Consider the following 14,302-nt stretch of genomic DNA (forward strand, 5'->3'; position numbering starts at 1 on the left):
CAAAGGGAGATGATGATTGCACCAGCCCACAGCCACCCATGGAGCTTTATAGCCCCAAGAGCTGTTTACATCCCTACAAAGCATTGCCTTGCAGGGCAAAGTACACCCATACGGGGAACACTACGCCAACAAAGCGACCTGTAGTTTCTGGGACAGGTAAAGGTGTATAGAGTCAGAGAATCATAGAATCATTTTGGTTGGAAGAGACCCTCAAGGTCATCGAGTTCAACCCTTCCCCCACTCCTGGCACGACCCATGTCCCTGAGAACCTCATCTCAGCATCTGTTCAACCCTCCAGGGATGGTGACTCCACCACTGCCCTGGGCAGCCTGTTCCAATGTCCCCAGCAGAGCAGGCTGGTGCAGGATGCTCAGCCCTCAGCTCTCGAGCGCAGGGTCAACGCACTTTCCAGCCCCCAGCTCTGCTGGGCAAAGTGTCCCTGTGACCATAGAGGGACCTTCACTCATGGTCACACTGCAGAACAGGGGGCCTTGGGCTGGAAACACAGCCCCAGGTCCAGCCCAGCACTGCTGCTCAGGCTGGAGAGGCAAGAGGTGGCTCAGGGCGATCACAACCCTTTGTATTTCCTTGGTCTGACACGCTCACACTGTCCAAAGTACAAAGATAGTGAAGGAGAAACGACAGCGATATCTCAACAGCAGCCTGGGAGGGAAAACCTCCGATCAGGCAGGATACCTTATCACCCGCAGGTTCAGTGAAATGAAACCAAATCTAATGCCTTAGAGGAATTAATCATTTTTCCTCCTGATTGCACGTGGTAACTCCCACACAGGCAGCTCGAGGAGCCGGCAGTTGTCAGCACTGGGCACAGCTGGGTCTGTCCCAGCTGCATCATGGACCACCAGACTTTGGAGCCGCTTTTCAGGCTCCCCAGCCCTGTGCACACCGACCACACCGGGACACACCGGCACGGCTGCGGCTCCACACGTGGCCGGGGCAGCCCCGTCCCACAGCTGGGATGGAAGATGTCCCACACAAGCACTGCTCTCATCCAGCCCGGGCTCCACCAGGCCTGCGGGGCAGCACCTGCCTTTCCAGCTCCTGAAATTAAAAGCATCATCTGCAAAAAAAATAAATCCTTTTATAGCATGAAGACATTTGGGATAAAGCTGCTCCCACCCATGGAGGTAGCACTGAAATCACTCAGACTCGCACTTCTGGCACGGTCTGCACCAGCACCCAGGGGTTTCTCTGCCTCCCTCCAACAGAAGAATCACCCTTTCCTAATGCAAAACCCAGTTCTTGTCCTCCTTTACCAAATCCCAGCGTTTTCCCCAAGTTTCACTCCTCTTGGTATTTTACCGGACCGGCACCTCCATACACAGCCAGCAGATTCAGACAAACAAAATATCACCTTTTTCTTCCTTGTGGGTAATAAACTTCCCAAAGGCAGCGATACATCCCAACCCAGACACCCAAACACCCAGGACACGGTTAGAGTGTCACATTGTGCCACAGCCCCCAAAGGAGCCAGACCACCTTTGCACACGTGTGGACAGCAGCGATCACAGAGTACATGTGCATTTATATTTATTAAAAGCACCTTCCTGTCCCAACTCAGTCCCACTTTGCAACCCCAGCTGTTGCAAACAGACACAGAAACACAATAAACAAGCAGTGCTCGTTCAAAAAAATATTTATTAGCTCATTAAAGTGACCTGTCATCGCTGCAGCTGCCAGATCAAGTTTGTAGAAACGCCAACAAACACTTCAACTCCCGACTCCTGACGGTGTGACTGTGGCTGCGGCCGCGTGTGCCCCGAACGGGGCAACTGGGGGACTTGCAGCCAGTGGAATGGTCAAACTGGGGTGTCGACCACCCCGTTGTGAGCGGCTGCTCCAACCCGCGGGATGCAGGACCTGACGAGATGCTGGGGACCGGCTGATCCTGCACCAGTGTCCCACCTCGTTAGGAAGTGCAAGCTCCTCAGAGTGTGGCCATTCAGCTCATCTTGCCTCACAGCACGATCTTCACAACCAAAGGGCTTTGCTTAAAAATAATCCCAAAGAACAGACTTGTTTTTTGAAAAAAACTAGAAATTCTCAGAAACCACAGCTCTGCGTGGCCCTCTGAGTTTCTCTGCCCCACAGACCTGGGTGACCCACTGGCCGCTGCCACAGGAGCTCCCACTCACTGCTGCCACCCGCCTTGTGCCCACGCTGCACTCGAACCCCACAGACACCCCAGTGTCCCCTCTCCCAGGGCTCCTGGATGTGTCCTGTCAAGTCCCGCTGGACCCTTGGCAGCTGGACCCTCGGCAGCCGGACCGGTGCCATCCCAGCGCTTCACCTGCTTTGCCTGTCCCTGCCACCGCTCCTGCCCTGCACCCCTGCTCCTCGGATGCTGCTCCAGCTCGGGCTGACAAGCTACAACAGAATAACTATTCCAAGAGAACAGGGGAGGAAAGCTTTATAAAAAATTAAGCTTTTTTTCTTTTTTTCTCTCATCCAAACAGGGCAGAGCATCTTTGCCTTTCCCTTCTCCAGGTGTCTCTCTTCATGCTCCTTCCCTCTGACCTGAACCTCCTCGTTGCCAATGCGAGCCGCTGAGTCTCGTTAAGCTTATTACACCGCTCCTCGTCCCACAGCGCAGAGAAAAGGCAGTTCCCCCGAGCGGCACGGCCAGCGTCCCCTCCGGGCAAGTCCCCCCTTTCACTTCTGCTCCACCTCGTCGGCCACTGCAGTCACCTCAATGGCGGTGGCCGCTTGCTCATCCCCAGCGGCCTCGGTGGCACCGGAGGGGACGGTCACGACCGTGCTCCCAGCGGGAGCCACTTGTGTCACGTTCTGGATGGTAGTGCCAAGTCCCGGCAGTGTGAGCAGCTGGAAGGGGCTCACCACCTTCACCACCGTGCTGCCGTCCTGCGCCGCCGCCGTGCTCAGCACCGTCAGGTTGGAAGCGTCCGGGTGAATCTCCACCGTCCCGGGGAAGGTGGAGCCGGCGGAGGCCAAGACCGTGTACCCCCCCAGCAGCGGGGAGGCCGGAGAGCTGGCGGCGGGCGGCTGTGCCGGGCTCTTCCCCAGCACCGAGGGCGGGAGGGCTGAGACCACTTTGCCGAGAGGGAGGTTGGCGAGTTGGGAGACGGGGACACCGGGGGTGACGGCGAGCTGCGCCGGCTGGGACAGGACTTGGGAGGTGATGGCAGCCGGTCCGGAGGTGGCCCTGGTCAGCCTGGGACGTTTCAATGGCGCGGGGACAGAGACAGGCGTGAGGGTCATCAGGACATTGTTGAGATGCTGTGATTTGTGCTTCAGCTCCTTGGCTCGCTTGCGGTGCTCATCACACTGCTGCTCCAGGGCTGGGGGGACAGGAAGGTCGGCTCAGCCCCAGGAACAGCTGCCCAGGGACCGCGGTGACACCAGGAGCAGCAGCAGCCAGTCCCACCACCACTGGTTTAGATTTAACACAAACCCCGCTTTCTTACACAGAAAGAAATGGCACTGGCGTGACCCAGGGGTTGTACCTGCCAAATCCCGTGCGTACTGCTCCCGTGAGCGATCCATCTGGCACTTGTGGCTGGCCAGGACCTTCTTGACCAGATCCAGCATACCGAAGTTCTGGACCACGTTGTTGAGTAAAACAGCATCTTAAAAACAAGACACAGATCTTTGAGGAAAGGAAAATTACCCACACAAACCATTTAAGGCTTGGTAGAAAGCCACGCGACAGAGAACGCATTCAGCTGAGACACCCAAAATCTGCGGGAGGGTAACATGAGAGGCTGGGCAAGAGGAGACAGGAGAAGTCATGAGAAAGTGCAAGAGGTCACCAGTGTATAAACAGTGCTCTCCTTAGCAGGGGTGATAAGAGATCCGCTGGCATGGTAGCTGGTTGCCACATCGTTATTCCGATGGCCTAAATTCCACCTCAGCTCTCGAGCCAAGTGTTTGGCCAGAGCCAGCAGATGGGAAGCTCCAGGCACAGGGAACTAGAGAACTGAGGCCACCCAAAGTGTCCCCGACCATGGCCGGGAGCAGCCAGCAATGGGACTGAAGCATTATCAACTATGTGCCATCCAGATATCTCCAGGGAGGAAAAAACTCCCCAATCCCCTCTCCCGAGACGGCTCCGAGCGCCCATGCGTGGTTCCTCACCACCCAGCTGCAACGGGGGCTCCTGCGCTCGCTGCTGCAAACCCTTCATGGTCTCCAGCAGCTCCTGCTGGAACTCCTGGATGATGTCCTCCAGCAGACCTGTGTCTTTCAGGCCTCTCCAGAAAGCAAAGGTGTCATCTGGAGAGAAAGAGAGAAGCTCAGCATCCTCAGGGGAGGTTTTAGTAGTGACCCGTGCTGGGGTTCCCTCTGGTCTCTGCAAGGTGACACCCCTGGGGCTGCAGGTCTGGGGTGCTAGGGCAAAGCCCAGCCCGAGTGCAGACCCGCAGGAGGGGCAGCTGGAGAAGGACACGTTTCCCCACCCTCTGTCACACCAACACAACACCGATGCTACAGAGAACCCTGCTGCTCAGAGCATATGAGTGAAACAAGAAGGATTTTATGACCCCTCTGATTTTCCCCCCCTAGAGCCACACCGAACACTTGGCTGATGCTTTGACATCTTCAGGCTTCAAAACAACCCCATCCCAAACCGATGCTGTGCTCGGACCGCACACAGGCAGGACAGAATGCAGTGCTGCGTGCCGGTGAGCGGCAAAGAAATCATCCCAGCGGAGGCTCGAGCAGGGCTGCTCCGGAAAGAGGGGTCCTGCCCCCCGTCCCGCTCCCCCATCTCCCTCTTTCCCACATCCCCATCCAGGTCCCTGCCGTTACCTCCGACGCTGCTGCTCCAGTCGCTGGCGTCCTCGCACGTTTCTATGGTAATCGTAGCCGGGGATCCGTTCACTGCAACCAATAGCAAAAAAAAAAAAAAAAAAAGAAAAGAAAAAACCCAAGTCCTGATTTTTCTCTGTATTTGCCAGGGCGGTTTCTGAGGGACGCACTCCCTTGCTGCACTGCTGTGACTTCTTTTTAATGGCACAGAGCGCTTTTATTTGAACGTAACTCTCAAAGCTGAACAGAGAGAGAAGCCCAAGAGGCCGGTGAGGCTGCCCGCGGTTGCTGTGCCAGCGATACGTATTTTTCCACACTGCAGTGCAAAACCCCAGGGATTATTTCCGCAGCCCTTGCACAAGAACACACACCCAGGAGCAGCGTTTCCCTCCCATTCCCCCGTGCATACACACCAGTTTTGCTCAGGGCAAAAGTCAAACTGATTTACAGTCTGATTTTTGGTTTTGGTAATGCTTTTTTTCCCCAGCCTCGGCTTCCTCACCATCACCGTGTCCTGCTGCCGAGGGCGGCACTGGCCAAGGGGCTCTGCCCCACAGCCCTGGGGTGCGTGGGGCTCTCTGGGGGGCTGCAGAGGGTGTTCTTAACTCTCAGAAGCAAAAGGAGTCAAGAAATATGGAATTACTTAGGAATTAGCTTTCCAATAAAATACAGAGGTCAAATTAAACTTTGGGCTACAGCTCCATAGCTGCAACATAATTTAAATCCAGTTTTAGGAACTGCATGCATTGAGTGAAGATTAAAAAGAAAGTTGTATTCCCTGGTCCTCTTCAGTGTTTCATTGGACAAACTCAATAATAAATCAGCCAGGAAGCCTTAAATGGAATCCCCCGAGTTATTCCAGAAGCAGCCAGGTTAGAGCTGGGGAGGACTCCTGCCCTGTCACCCTGCACCAGGGCAGGGAGAGAAAGCAGAGGGTAAAACAACCCTCAGAGCAAAAAGAAAAAACAACCCATCAGGGGTGTTGGTTGTGCAGCATTCATTGTGATTTAAGGCTTCCCAGACCGTGTGGGGTGCGAGGAAGGGCTGGACGTACCATCGGCAGAGGCGGGCGTGAGGGGGATGTATTCGGTGGATGTCTGGCTGCTCAAGGACACCCGGGCTCCCGTCAGGTCAATTTTGGTGCTCCGGCAGGTGTTGGAACAGACCTTCGTGTGCTGGTAGAAATCCAGCTCTCCCGAGTCCATGATCTTCCTGCAAGACAAGGAGCAAGTGTGGGGACGCGGCAAGATGCTGATCCTGGTGCTCCCGAACTGCTCAGAGTCCTCAATGAAAATCAAAGTCAAGTGAGTGGAGGCAACAGCCCAAATTTCCCTTAACAAGTTCCCCTGTGTCCTAGAGGCAGCATTAACTAAGAGTTAATTAAAACAGCATCCAGAGCCTGCTCGATGCTGGTCACATGCACAAACCCAACAACACGCGACCCTCCTGCGGTGGCAAAGCCTTTCAGGGGGCTGGGATGGGGGTAAAAAACCATCAAGCCCATCACGATGTAGCTGCAGTAAAGAACTGAAACAGATTTAATTTCTGACCAGTTAGGCTGGTATTAAGACAAATGTTCAGCAGCACATTTCTCTCTTCAGCAGCAAAATAATCATGTCAAAGGCTCGGGGCCCCAGAGTTATCCCCAGAAAGAAGAAACCTCCACTGTCGCTGTGCAAGACAAACAAGGGGACCCACCGGAGCATGATCCCGTTCATGCGAATCGCCCGCTTCCAGTCCTTCAGGGTGGACTTGCCCGCCAAGTGCACAAACTCCTTGGGACTGATGAGGTGATCGTCAAACTGCAAGAGGCAGAAGCGCCACGTTAGTGTGACAAGCCATGAAAACAATGCATGTCCCGCGAGCACGACTCTGCAGCCGAGCCGGCGCGGCCATTCCCAGTGCCCAGCCCTGGAGCCGCACCCCAGCCTCAGCCAGATGGCCGACACACGCGTCCCCGCCTCAGACAACACGGACGTTACACAAATTAAAGCCAAATATTGCTTTTGGGCATGGTGAGTGAACAGCTGCTCAAAGCCGAGGGTTTGGAGGGCTTTGCAGCAGGGAGGAGTTTGCTGAACACCCAGGACAGCTGAGAAAAACACCTAAACCTTGAGCAAAGTATCAGTAAAAACACCCAAACCTTGTGCAAAGTATCAGTACAAACACCCAAACCTTGTGCAAAGTATGGTTTAAAACAGCTAAACCTTATGCAAAGTACCATTAACCGCCATGAGCTGCTCACGCTGCCACTAACGAGCAGACTCCCAATGAAAGCCGCACTGCCCTCGGTGATGTTTGTGTCCAGGGCCACAGGTCACCCTGCGCCAGCAAGGGGAGAAGCGCCATTCGGTCTTTGACCTCCTGCTCCTGAGCCCAAACGTCGGTATCAGTGAAACCTCTGCCCCCTCCCAGTGCACCCGCTGTGCCGAAAAGCAGCTGGAGCTGGAACCCACACCAGCACCAGCTCTTCCCCTTGATTGTCCAACACATCCAGCAGTGCCTGAACCCGTGTCTTGACCTAAAAGCACCTGCAGAACCACGTTGTCCTCTACAGAGCAGCTTTACAGCCCATCTCCAAGGATTTCCCGAGTCCAGGGCTCCTCTTTTCTGTGCTCATGTTGACCAACATAGAGCTCAGTCATCATTACTGCACGAGAAACTGCTTCTGTGAACAAGTACACGGGCTTGGCACAAGGAGAGGACTAGTTTTGGGCAGCAGCAGCTTTATCTGCAGCAGTAGCTGTCCTCTGCCTGGGGATGGACAAGACCATCTCCCCTATGAGGGACCATCCTTTGGAAAGCCCCTTGCAGCAGAGCCCCGAGAAGATGCTCCCTCAGCAGGTCCATGCATTAATACAACAGCATCACTCACTGTACATTCCCAAATTCATGCAAATTTTAACCACAAGTTATCCAGGACACAGCAGAAGCTCTTCAGCAGGTCCCTACCAACAAACTTCTCCACAAATTTTCCACTTTCAAACTGAGCAGACACTGGAAGTGCCCAGATTTCTCAAACTCTCCAATAGTGCAATTAAATTCAGGCAGCATCTCTCCAGCCAGGACCACACAGTATGGCCAAGACGACAAATACGAGGTACAACAAGAATCTCCTCCTGTCCCATCACAATGTGGTTCTGGTGCAAAGCAGCCAACCAAAGCCCATCCAAACCAGGAGAAGGCAGGAGCCCAGCATCAGGGACTTTATTCTCACCTGCACACACTTCACATTGATCCCGGGGCACACAAACTTCCTCCAGATGAGGTTGGCTTTGCTGTCCCCACAGGTGATGGGGTAGACAATCTCTGCCTCCAAACTGTCCTCGTCTTCAGCCATCTTCACTTCTCACAGGGCACAGAGGAAGGGACACATCAAAAAGAAACATGAGTCGCAGCCCCCGGTTCATACAGTAGTAAATCAGTTTTGAAGCTCAGGATTAAAAGAAAAAAACATAGATGATGTACAGCGGGGCGTGTTGGGGTTTGTGGCCGCCATCCACTTGCACTTTGCTACTAAAGCATCTGAGCACCCAAATTCCTCAGGCAAAACAGCACAGGCAGATTCATACTGATCCAGCCACAGCTCAGTGTGTGGAATCTGAGAAATCAGTGGCCAGGGCTGAAAAAATTCAACTCTTGATAAAAATTAAAAGAATTATGTTGTTCAGGTAATTACACATTCACCTTTGTTTACTGAGCACAATTGGTTTTAAGGCAACTCCGGCCCAGCTGTGTACAGCCTGTGCTCACTAAATTCACTTTCATTTGTAACCAAAGCTGGTGAGTTTGCTGCAAAACTGACATCCCCATGGCAAGCTGGAAGGGCAGGATCTGGGAATGGCCAGACACTGGTCTCATCCTGCACCAGGAGAGGGCAGCAGCTGCCCAGGCAGCAGCACCAGCTCCTGTCCCATCACCCAGCTCTCTGGGATGCTGAGGAGACCATCTGTGGTCATCCTGGGGAGAGCACCCCTGGGAGACCATCCCTGGTGCCCCTGGGAGAGCATCACTGGTCATCCCAGGGAGAGCATCCCTGGTACTCCTGGGAGAGCATCCTCTGATGCTGGGGACAGCATTCCTGAGGGCAGACAGTAGCTCTGCCCAGCAGTGTCTGGACCCTCTCAGCTGCCACCACCACAGGGTTCTGTCACATCAGGGTGGCAGAGCTGGCCTGGCACAACCAGGGGGCTCCAGCACGGGCTGAACCTACCTAGGACCGCTTCCTTCAGGTGTGTGGAGGCTGTGAAGGCAGCAGCAGCCGCAGCTGCCGCATTTTCGGTCTCCAGTGTATCCTCATTTATGTCCCCGCTGGTAAGAGAGTCAGAGAGGCAGAGTTAGGCCACATGGATGTGCCACCCCCACACCCACGCCCCATGGAGACATCGCTTCAAAAAAAAAAAAAATAAAAAATCCCTCAGACTACGTTTTCCCACGAGAGCTGGAAGTCAGCTCCGGGTTTGAGAGGCTCCGCTCTGTTTTTCCACATGGAGATGAAGAGGCTCTGCCTTGCCTCTCCTTTAATCCCAGCCCCATGGAGCCGCCTCCGGCGCAGCTCGTGCTGGGAGCTGGCGGGGAGCGATGCTGTCAGCACGGCCCCTCGCTCAGAAGCGGCTGCCAGCTCCTGGCAGCTGTGCCTGGGAAGATTTCCCCAGGAAAAACATGTGCGAAACACGCTGCTGCTGCTGCCTGGGCAGTGGGCCTGCTGAACCCCCCAGTACGGGGGATGCTCCCAGGAGCAGAACCTCCAGGAGCCACAAACACACTATAAAGGGGTTCGACAAACCCTAATGGTGGATTTGTGAGCAGAGATAAAATATCAGCTACAGACCAACCTTGGCGCCTCTTACAACTCAATATACCCACAATATTAACTAGCAGCCAGCTCTCTGCTGACTGTGAAGGTCACCTCCATCCTCCCCACCCTGGAGATCTCCAGCACCTCTTGGTGCTCTGCTGGCCCAAACACAGCACAGGTTCTCTCACTGCAGCACACAAAGCCCCAGACGCCTTTAACAAGCTTTGGTGCACGCTCAGACAGGAAAGGTGCTTAGGGCTGTGATCGGAGGGTCCTGTGCAAGGGTGGGAACCACGGTGGTACCCAGACGGATGTGACCTGTGCAGCACAGCAGCACTCAGCATGGAGTGTGCTGGACCATCCCTAACTCATTTTAGGACGTGCATTTGATTTGTTACTGACAACGTCTAATTACTGCAGCAAGCCTGTCCTGCAGGGGCAGCAGGGGGAAAAACAGCTGATTTTTAACATACTTAAATATATAAACTTCCTAAGACTGCACAGAGAAAATAAATCTGAAATCTACCCCAGTTTGGTACGTCAGGTGAATTAAAAGAATGGTCCCAGTGACTCACCGGTACCCACATTTCCCACCATCGATGCCACGGGGACAAGCAAATTCAAGAGCAACTGGTTTTTCCATCCTGGGCTCCTAGCACAGCTCTGGGGCGGAACTGCGGCTTCAAAGCATCCCTGTCCGTGCCAGCTCCAGATAAGGGAACGGCGTGGGCAGCAGCTCGGCCTCACCCGGGGTGCGAGGGAAGGCACCATGGGATGTCCCACTGCCACTGCAGCTCCAGCAACCAACCGCCCAGACCCCGGGTGGGCAAGGTGATGGTGAATGCCAAAGGATTCAAGAAGGTAAACTCGGAGCCAATGCACTTGCACGCGGGTGGATATTACAGACACATCAGCTCAACACAAGAAAAATTGAAGAATTGTAACATGGTTTTTCTTCATTGCTTTCCTGCTTGGTTCTTGCATTTCTCCAGATGCATTTGAAAACACTTCAGCAGGGTGCCCGTGGTGCAAAGCCCAGTGGTCCCCAGCCCCGACCCTGCTCTGCCACTGGATCAAACCCTCACCGACCTGGCAAGAGCAAACAGTCCAGTGGAAAACCAGCACCTGAAACGGAGCTTCCCCCAGGGCTCCATCACATCTGCACCGCTCCAAAAAATGACGGCAAAGCATGACTGGGTTGAGAGAAATAACCCAGCCCACATCTGAAACCCCAGAGGAAAAACAAACCAACTTCAACAGCTCGTATGAAAAATTCAAGCGACTAAAGTCTGTGTCTGTCATGGAGGGGTAACTGGAGGGGAGGAAGGAAAAACCACAAAAAGGGCGAGTTTCTCCACCCTGCCTCCCCCATCCCATCCCGAGGAACAGACCGAGGCAGATGCAGGAGCGGGAGAACTCAAACCCCCCCCAGCGCATCCCACCCAGCCAGTCCTGCCGTCGCCGGTTGCCATGACGAAGCCGGGGGAGGACGGCTCTCATCCTCCTCCCCAGGAGAATCCAGAAACCAGATGGGAGGAAGAGAAGAAAGCGCGTGCTGATAAAGCAGCGGGGTTTGCGTCGCATCTCCTTTCCCCTCTGCTCCTGCCTCGCCTGGAAACTCCAGAAACCAGAAACTACCAGAAACCAGCACTGAGGATGCTGATCAGAAATACAGACACACAAAGCACAGATCTTTCCAATCACAGATTAAAGAGAAGCTACTGGTGTCCTGTTCCAACTGGATTTGTGTCCATTCCAACATCCACTCACAAATGATTTCTTATTTTCTCCAAAACACCCAAACCAAACTGTTGTGTTGCTTTTTATTCTGGGTAAAACCAGCTCAAAAGCACCCATGGTAACTCAGCCTTAACAGACCAAGTGGAACCTGCTCTGCTCTGGGAGCTCAGAGCCCCAAGGAGCGTCTGCGAGGCCCTAACGAGGAACCAGAGATTGCCTGGGCACCACCGAGGTCCCCAGCGTGACAAGTGACACAGGAGCGTGATGGAGGTGATTAAATCCCCCCAGCCCAGCTGACTACAACCACAGGTGGGGGGTTTTTACCACATCACCCTGGCATATGCCAACGCCATCTCTTACCCATGCTGGGACAGATTGGTGGTGACCAGCACCGTCTTCACCTCCTCCACGCCGCTGCCGTCCACCGCACCATCGGGGGTTGTCACCACCACCACCTCCTCCATGTGCACGCTGACGTCCGGAGTCGCCATCGCCGGGCAGGAGAGCCCTCGGTCAGCGGCTGCCTGCGGAGAAACAAGAAGCTCCACGTCAAAAGATCTCCTGCTAAAATCGGTCACGGGAAGAGCATCAGTGCAGTGGGGGCGAGGGGGCTGCGGGGAATCCGCACTCCAGAGATGAGGACCCGCAAATCCCCAACTGCTCCAGAGGAGGCTGGAAACCCAGCAGGAGCTCTGCCCGTTGGGTGGTGGGCACAGGGGTGTTCAGCAAAAACCCTTTGATGAAGAAACATGGTTTGAAGGTGCGTTCCCCAATGTATTTCAAACTATCAAACCAAAACACAACCTAGTTAAGCAAAGGCACAAGGAGCCATACATCCTTACGCTCTCGGGTTGCGCGACACCCCAGCCAGCGGGATAAAAACAGGGTAAAAAATTAAAAAAAAAATAAAAAAGCTAAAAACCTGCTTGGTGCTGCACGTTGGGGAACAAAGCTGCAACACACAGTGCAGATGCCTGGCTGAGTTCAGTTTAATTACTGCAATTTTGTGGTTGCTCTTTCCCTATGCCCTTGTCTTGATTTTTGGGGTAAAACCCTCCTTGCAGGGTGTTATCCACGATGGCCTCTGCCGCGGTGCCCGGTTTTGGGGTGCTCTGGGCATCCCCCCAGCTCCCGCCGGGGCTGGCGGCACCGCGGGACTCTCCAGCTCCACGGGCAAACACCTCGGGCAGGAATCGGTGTAGGATGGATAAAAACTGGGCTGAAAACATGAGAAGTCATCAGCAGTGGGGGGCGAGGGAGCACCCCATTTCTGTGCACCCCGGGGGCGCTGAGCAAGGTTCAGCGGCTGCACGAAAAATCTGTGGATGAGTTGGGAAAAAAAAATGGCATTGCAGCACTGAGAAAGGAGGGAGAGATTTTGGGGCGCACTGAACCGGGGTCCCACAGCGGTGGGGGAACTGCTGGGGGACAGGGGGTGTGTGGGGAGCACTGAGTGCATGGGGGCAGCAAGGGGGGTGCACAGAGACGGGGGCTGAAGGTGGGTGTGCAGGGAGGGGTGCACCGAAGAGCGAAGGGGCTGCAGCGGGGGTGCATGCACAGCGGGTGGGGGCTTGCACAGAGGTGCAGAGCGCGGAGGGCGCAGGCAGGGCGCAGGGGGTGCAAAGCGGGGAGCGGAGGGGCTGCTCGGGGCGCAAGGAGAGGGGACTGCACGGGGGGGCCGTGGCTGCGCATCCGGGGGCGCACGCGGGGGCAGTTGCAGAGGGGCGCAGGGGGCGGCTGCACAGAGGGGTGCACGGGGGGGGTGCCGGGGCTGGGGGCTCGCACGGGGGTGCCGCCTCGCGCAGGGTTCCCCGGGGCCGGATGGCGGTTGGGGGGGGCAGCTCGCGCTGCCCCGCGTGGCGCCGCGCGGGCACACCGGGGGTGTCCCCCCCTTTCCCGCGGTGGCGGAGCGGCGCGCGCGCTCCCGCCGGCGGCGCCGGGCGCGAGGCCGGCGGGAGCGGGGGGGGGGGAGGGGGGGGGGCGCGTGGGCGCGCTCACGCTGGCAGCGCCGGGCGCGCGGGAGGGAGGGAGGAGGGGGGCGGGGGGGACGCGGGGCGGGCGGCCGGGCGCTGCCGCCGTCTCCTGCCGCTGCCGTAACGTCCTGACGCTCCGCAGGGACCCGGCGGCCGGACGGCGCGTGCGGAGGCCCCGCGGCGGATGACGCCGGGCCCGGCGCTTACCTCAGGCCGGGGTCCCGCTGCCCGGCTCCGGCGGCGGCCGCTCCGGCTGGGCGGCGGGCGGGCGGTGGGTGCGGGGAGGGAGGGTGGTGGGGTGGGGGTAGGGGGGGGAAACGGGGCTCCGCCGCGCGCGGCTCCCGGCTACCGCGCAGGCGCACGGCCGGGCCCAGGACTTATTTCGCGGGGGCGCCGCGGCCCGAACTGCCTGTGAAATAAGTGCCGGGCCGGTGCAGCGCGCATGCGCGCACCGGGAGTTGAGGGCCTTGGGCTTCCCCGGGAGCTGCTGCGGGGATCCCCCAGTCTTGCGGGTCCCCTCTCGGTCCCCTCCAGCCCTGTGGGCCTCCCCGGTCCGTGCTGCCCCCCCGGGGCCGGTGCGCGGTGCCCTCCCCTTGCCTACACCGTTTGTGTCCGTGCTCCCCGCGCCCCCAACTGTGCCCGGGGCTCCTGCGCGCCCCCGGGCCGTGGCTGCACGGGGGGTATGAATGCTGCTTGCTGTGCGTCCCCCTGCTGCCTCCCAAGGCTGTATGTGCACCCCAGGCCGGGAGCAGGGGGGGTGCTGGGTGTGTATTTCTTACCTCACTCTCTGTGGGTGCGTTTGCACGGACATGATGTGTGTGCGTGCTGTTTGGGGGTGCACAGCAGTGCTTGTGGACATATTTTATAGAGGACCAGGCGGCCTTCTCTACCTGCCTTTGACATGGGGGTACAGTGCATATCAGTCCCCACAGCATTTTGGGGTGTTGCACACACAGCCCAAGGCATTTCATCCCAGCGTTGGGCACACAGGGGCTGCTGTTTG

General features: G+C 56.6%; 1 protein-coding gene across 4 annotated transcripts; it reads right to left on the minus strand.

Moving 5' to 3' along the window:
* Positions 1 to 1,639: 1,639 nt before the first annotated feature.
* GMEB2 (glucocorticoid modulatory element binding protein 2) lies at positions 1,640 to 13,874 on the minus strand. 4 transcript variants are annotated; one of them, XM_065032236.1, is made up of 10 exons: positions 13,507 to 13,874; positions 11,687 to 11,850; positions 9,002 to 9,099; positions 8,006 to 8,136; positions 6,487 to 6,590; positions 5,843 to 6,000; positions 4,789 to 4,860; positions 4,117 to 4,254; positions 3,486 to 3,608; positions 1,640 to 3,320 (listed from the first exon to the last, which is right to left on the minus strand). In XM_065032236.1, exons 2-10 carry the CDS (start codon positions 11,815 to 11,817, stop codon positions 2,674 to 2,676), a joined length of 1,602 nt encoding a protein of 533 aa, XP_064888308.1. In that variant the 5' UTR covers positions 11,818 to 11,850; positions 13,507 to 13,874; the 3' UTR covers positions 1,640 to 2,673. The 4 variants fall into 4 exon arrangements, with proteins under 4 accessions (XP_064888308.1, XP_064888310.1, XP_064888309.1 ...); XM_065032238.1 differs by having other exon boundaries at positions 8,006 to 8,133; positions 13,507 to 13,873; XM_065032237.1 differs by lacking the exon at positions 13,507 to 13,874 and adding an exon at positions 12,249 to 13,088.
* Between the last annotated feature and the right edge of the window lie 428 nt (positions 13,875 to 14,302).

The sequence above is a fragment of the Columba livia genome, chromosome 16 (assembly GCF_036013475.1).
Source record: "Columba livia isolate bColLiv1 breed racing homer chromosome 16, bColLiv1.pat.W.v2, whole genome shotgun sequence".
In the NCBI taxonomy this organism is placed as follows: domain Eukaryota; kingdom Metazoa; phylum Chordata; class Aves; order Columbiformes; family Columbidae; genus Columba; species Columba livia.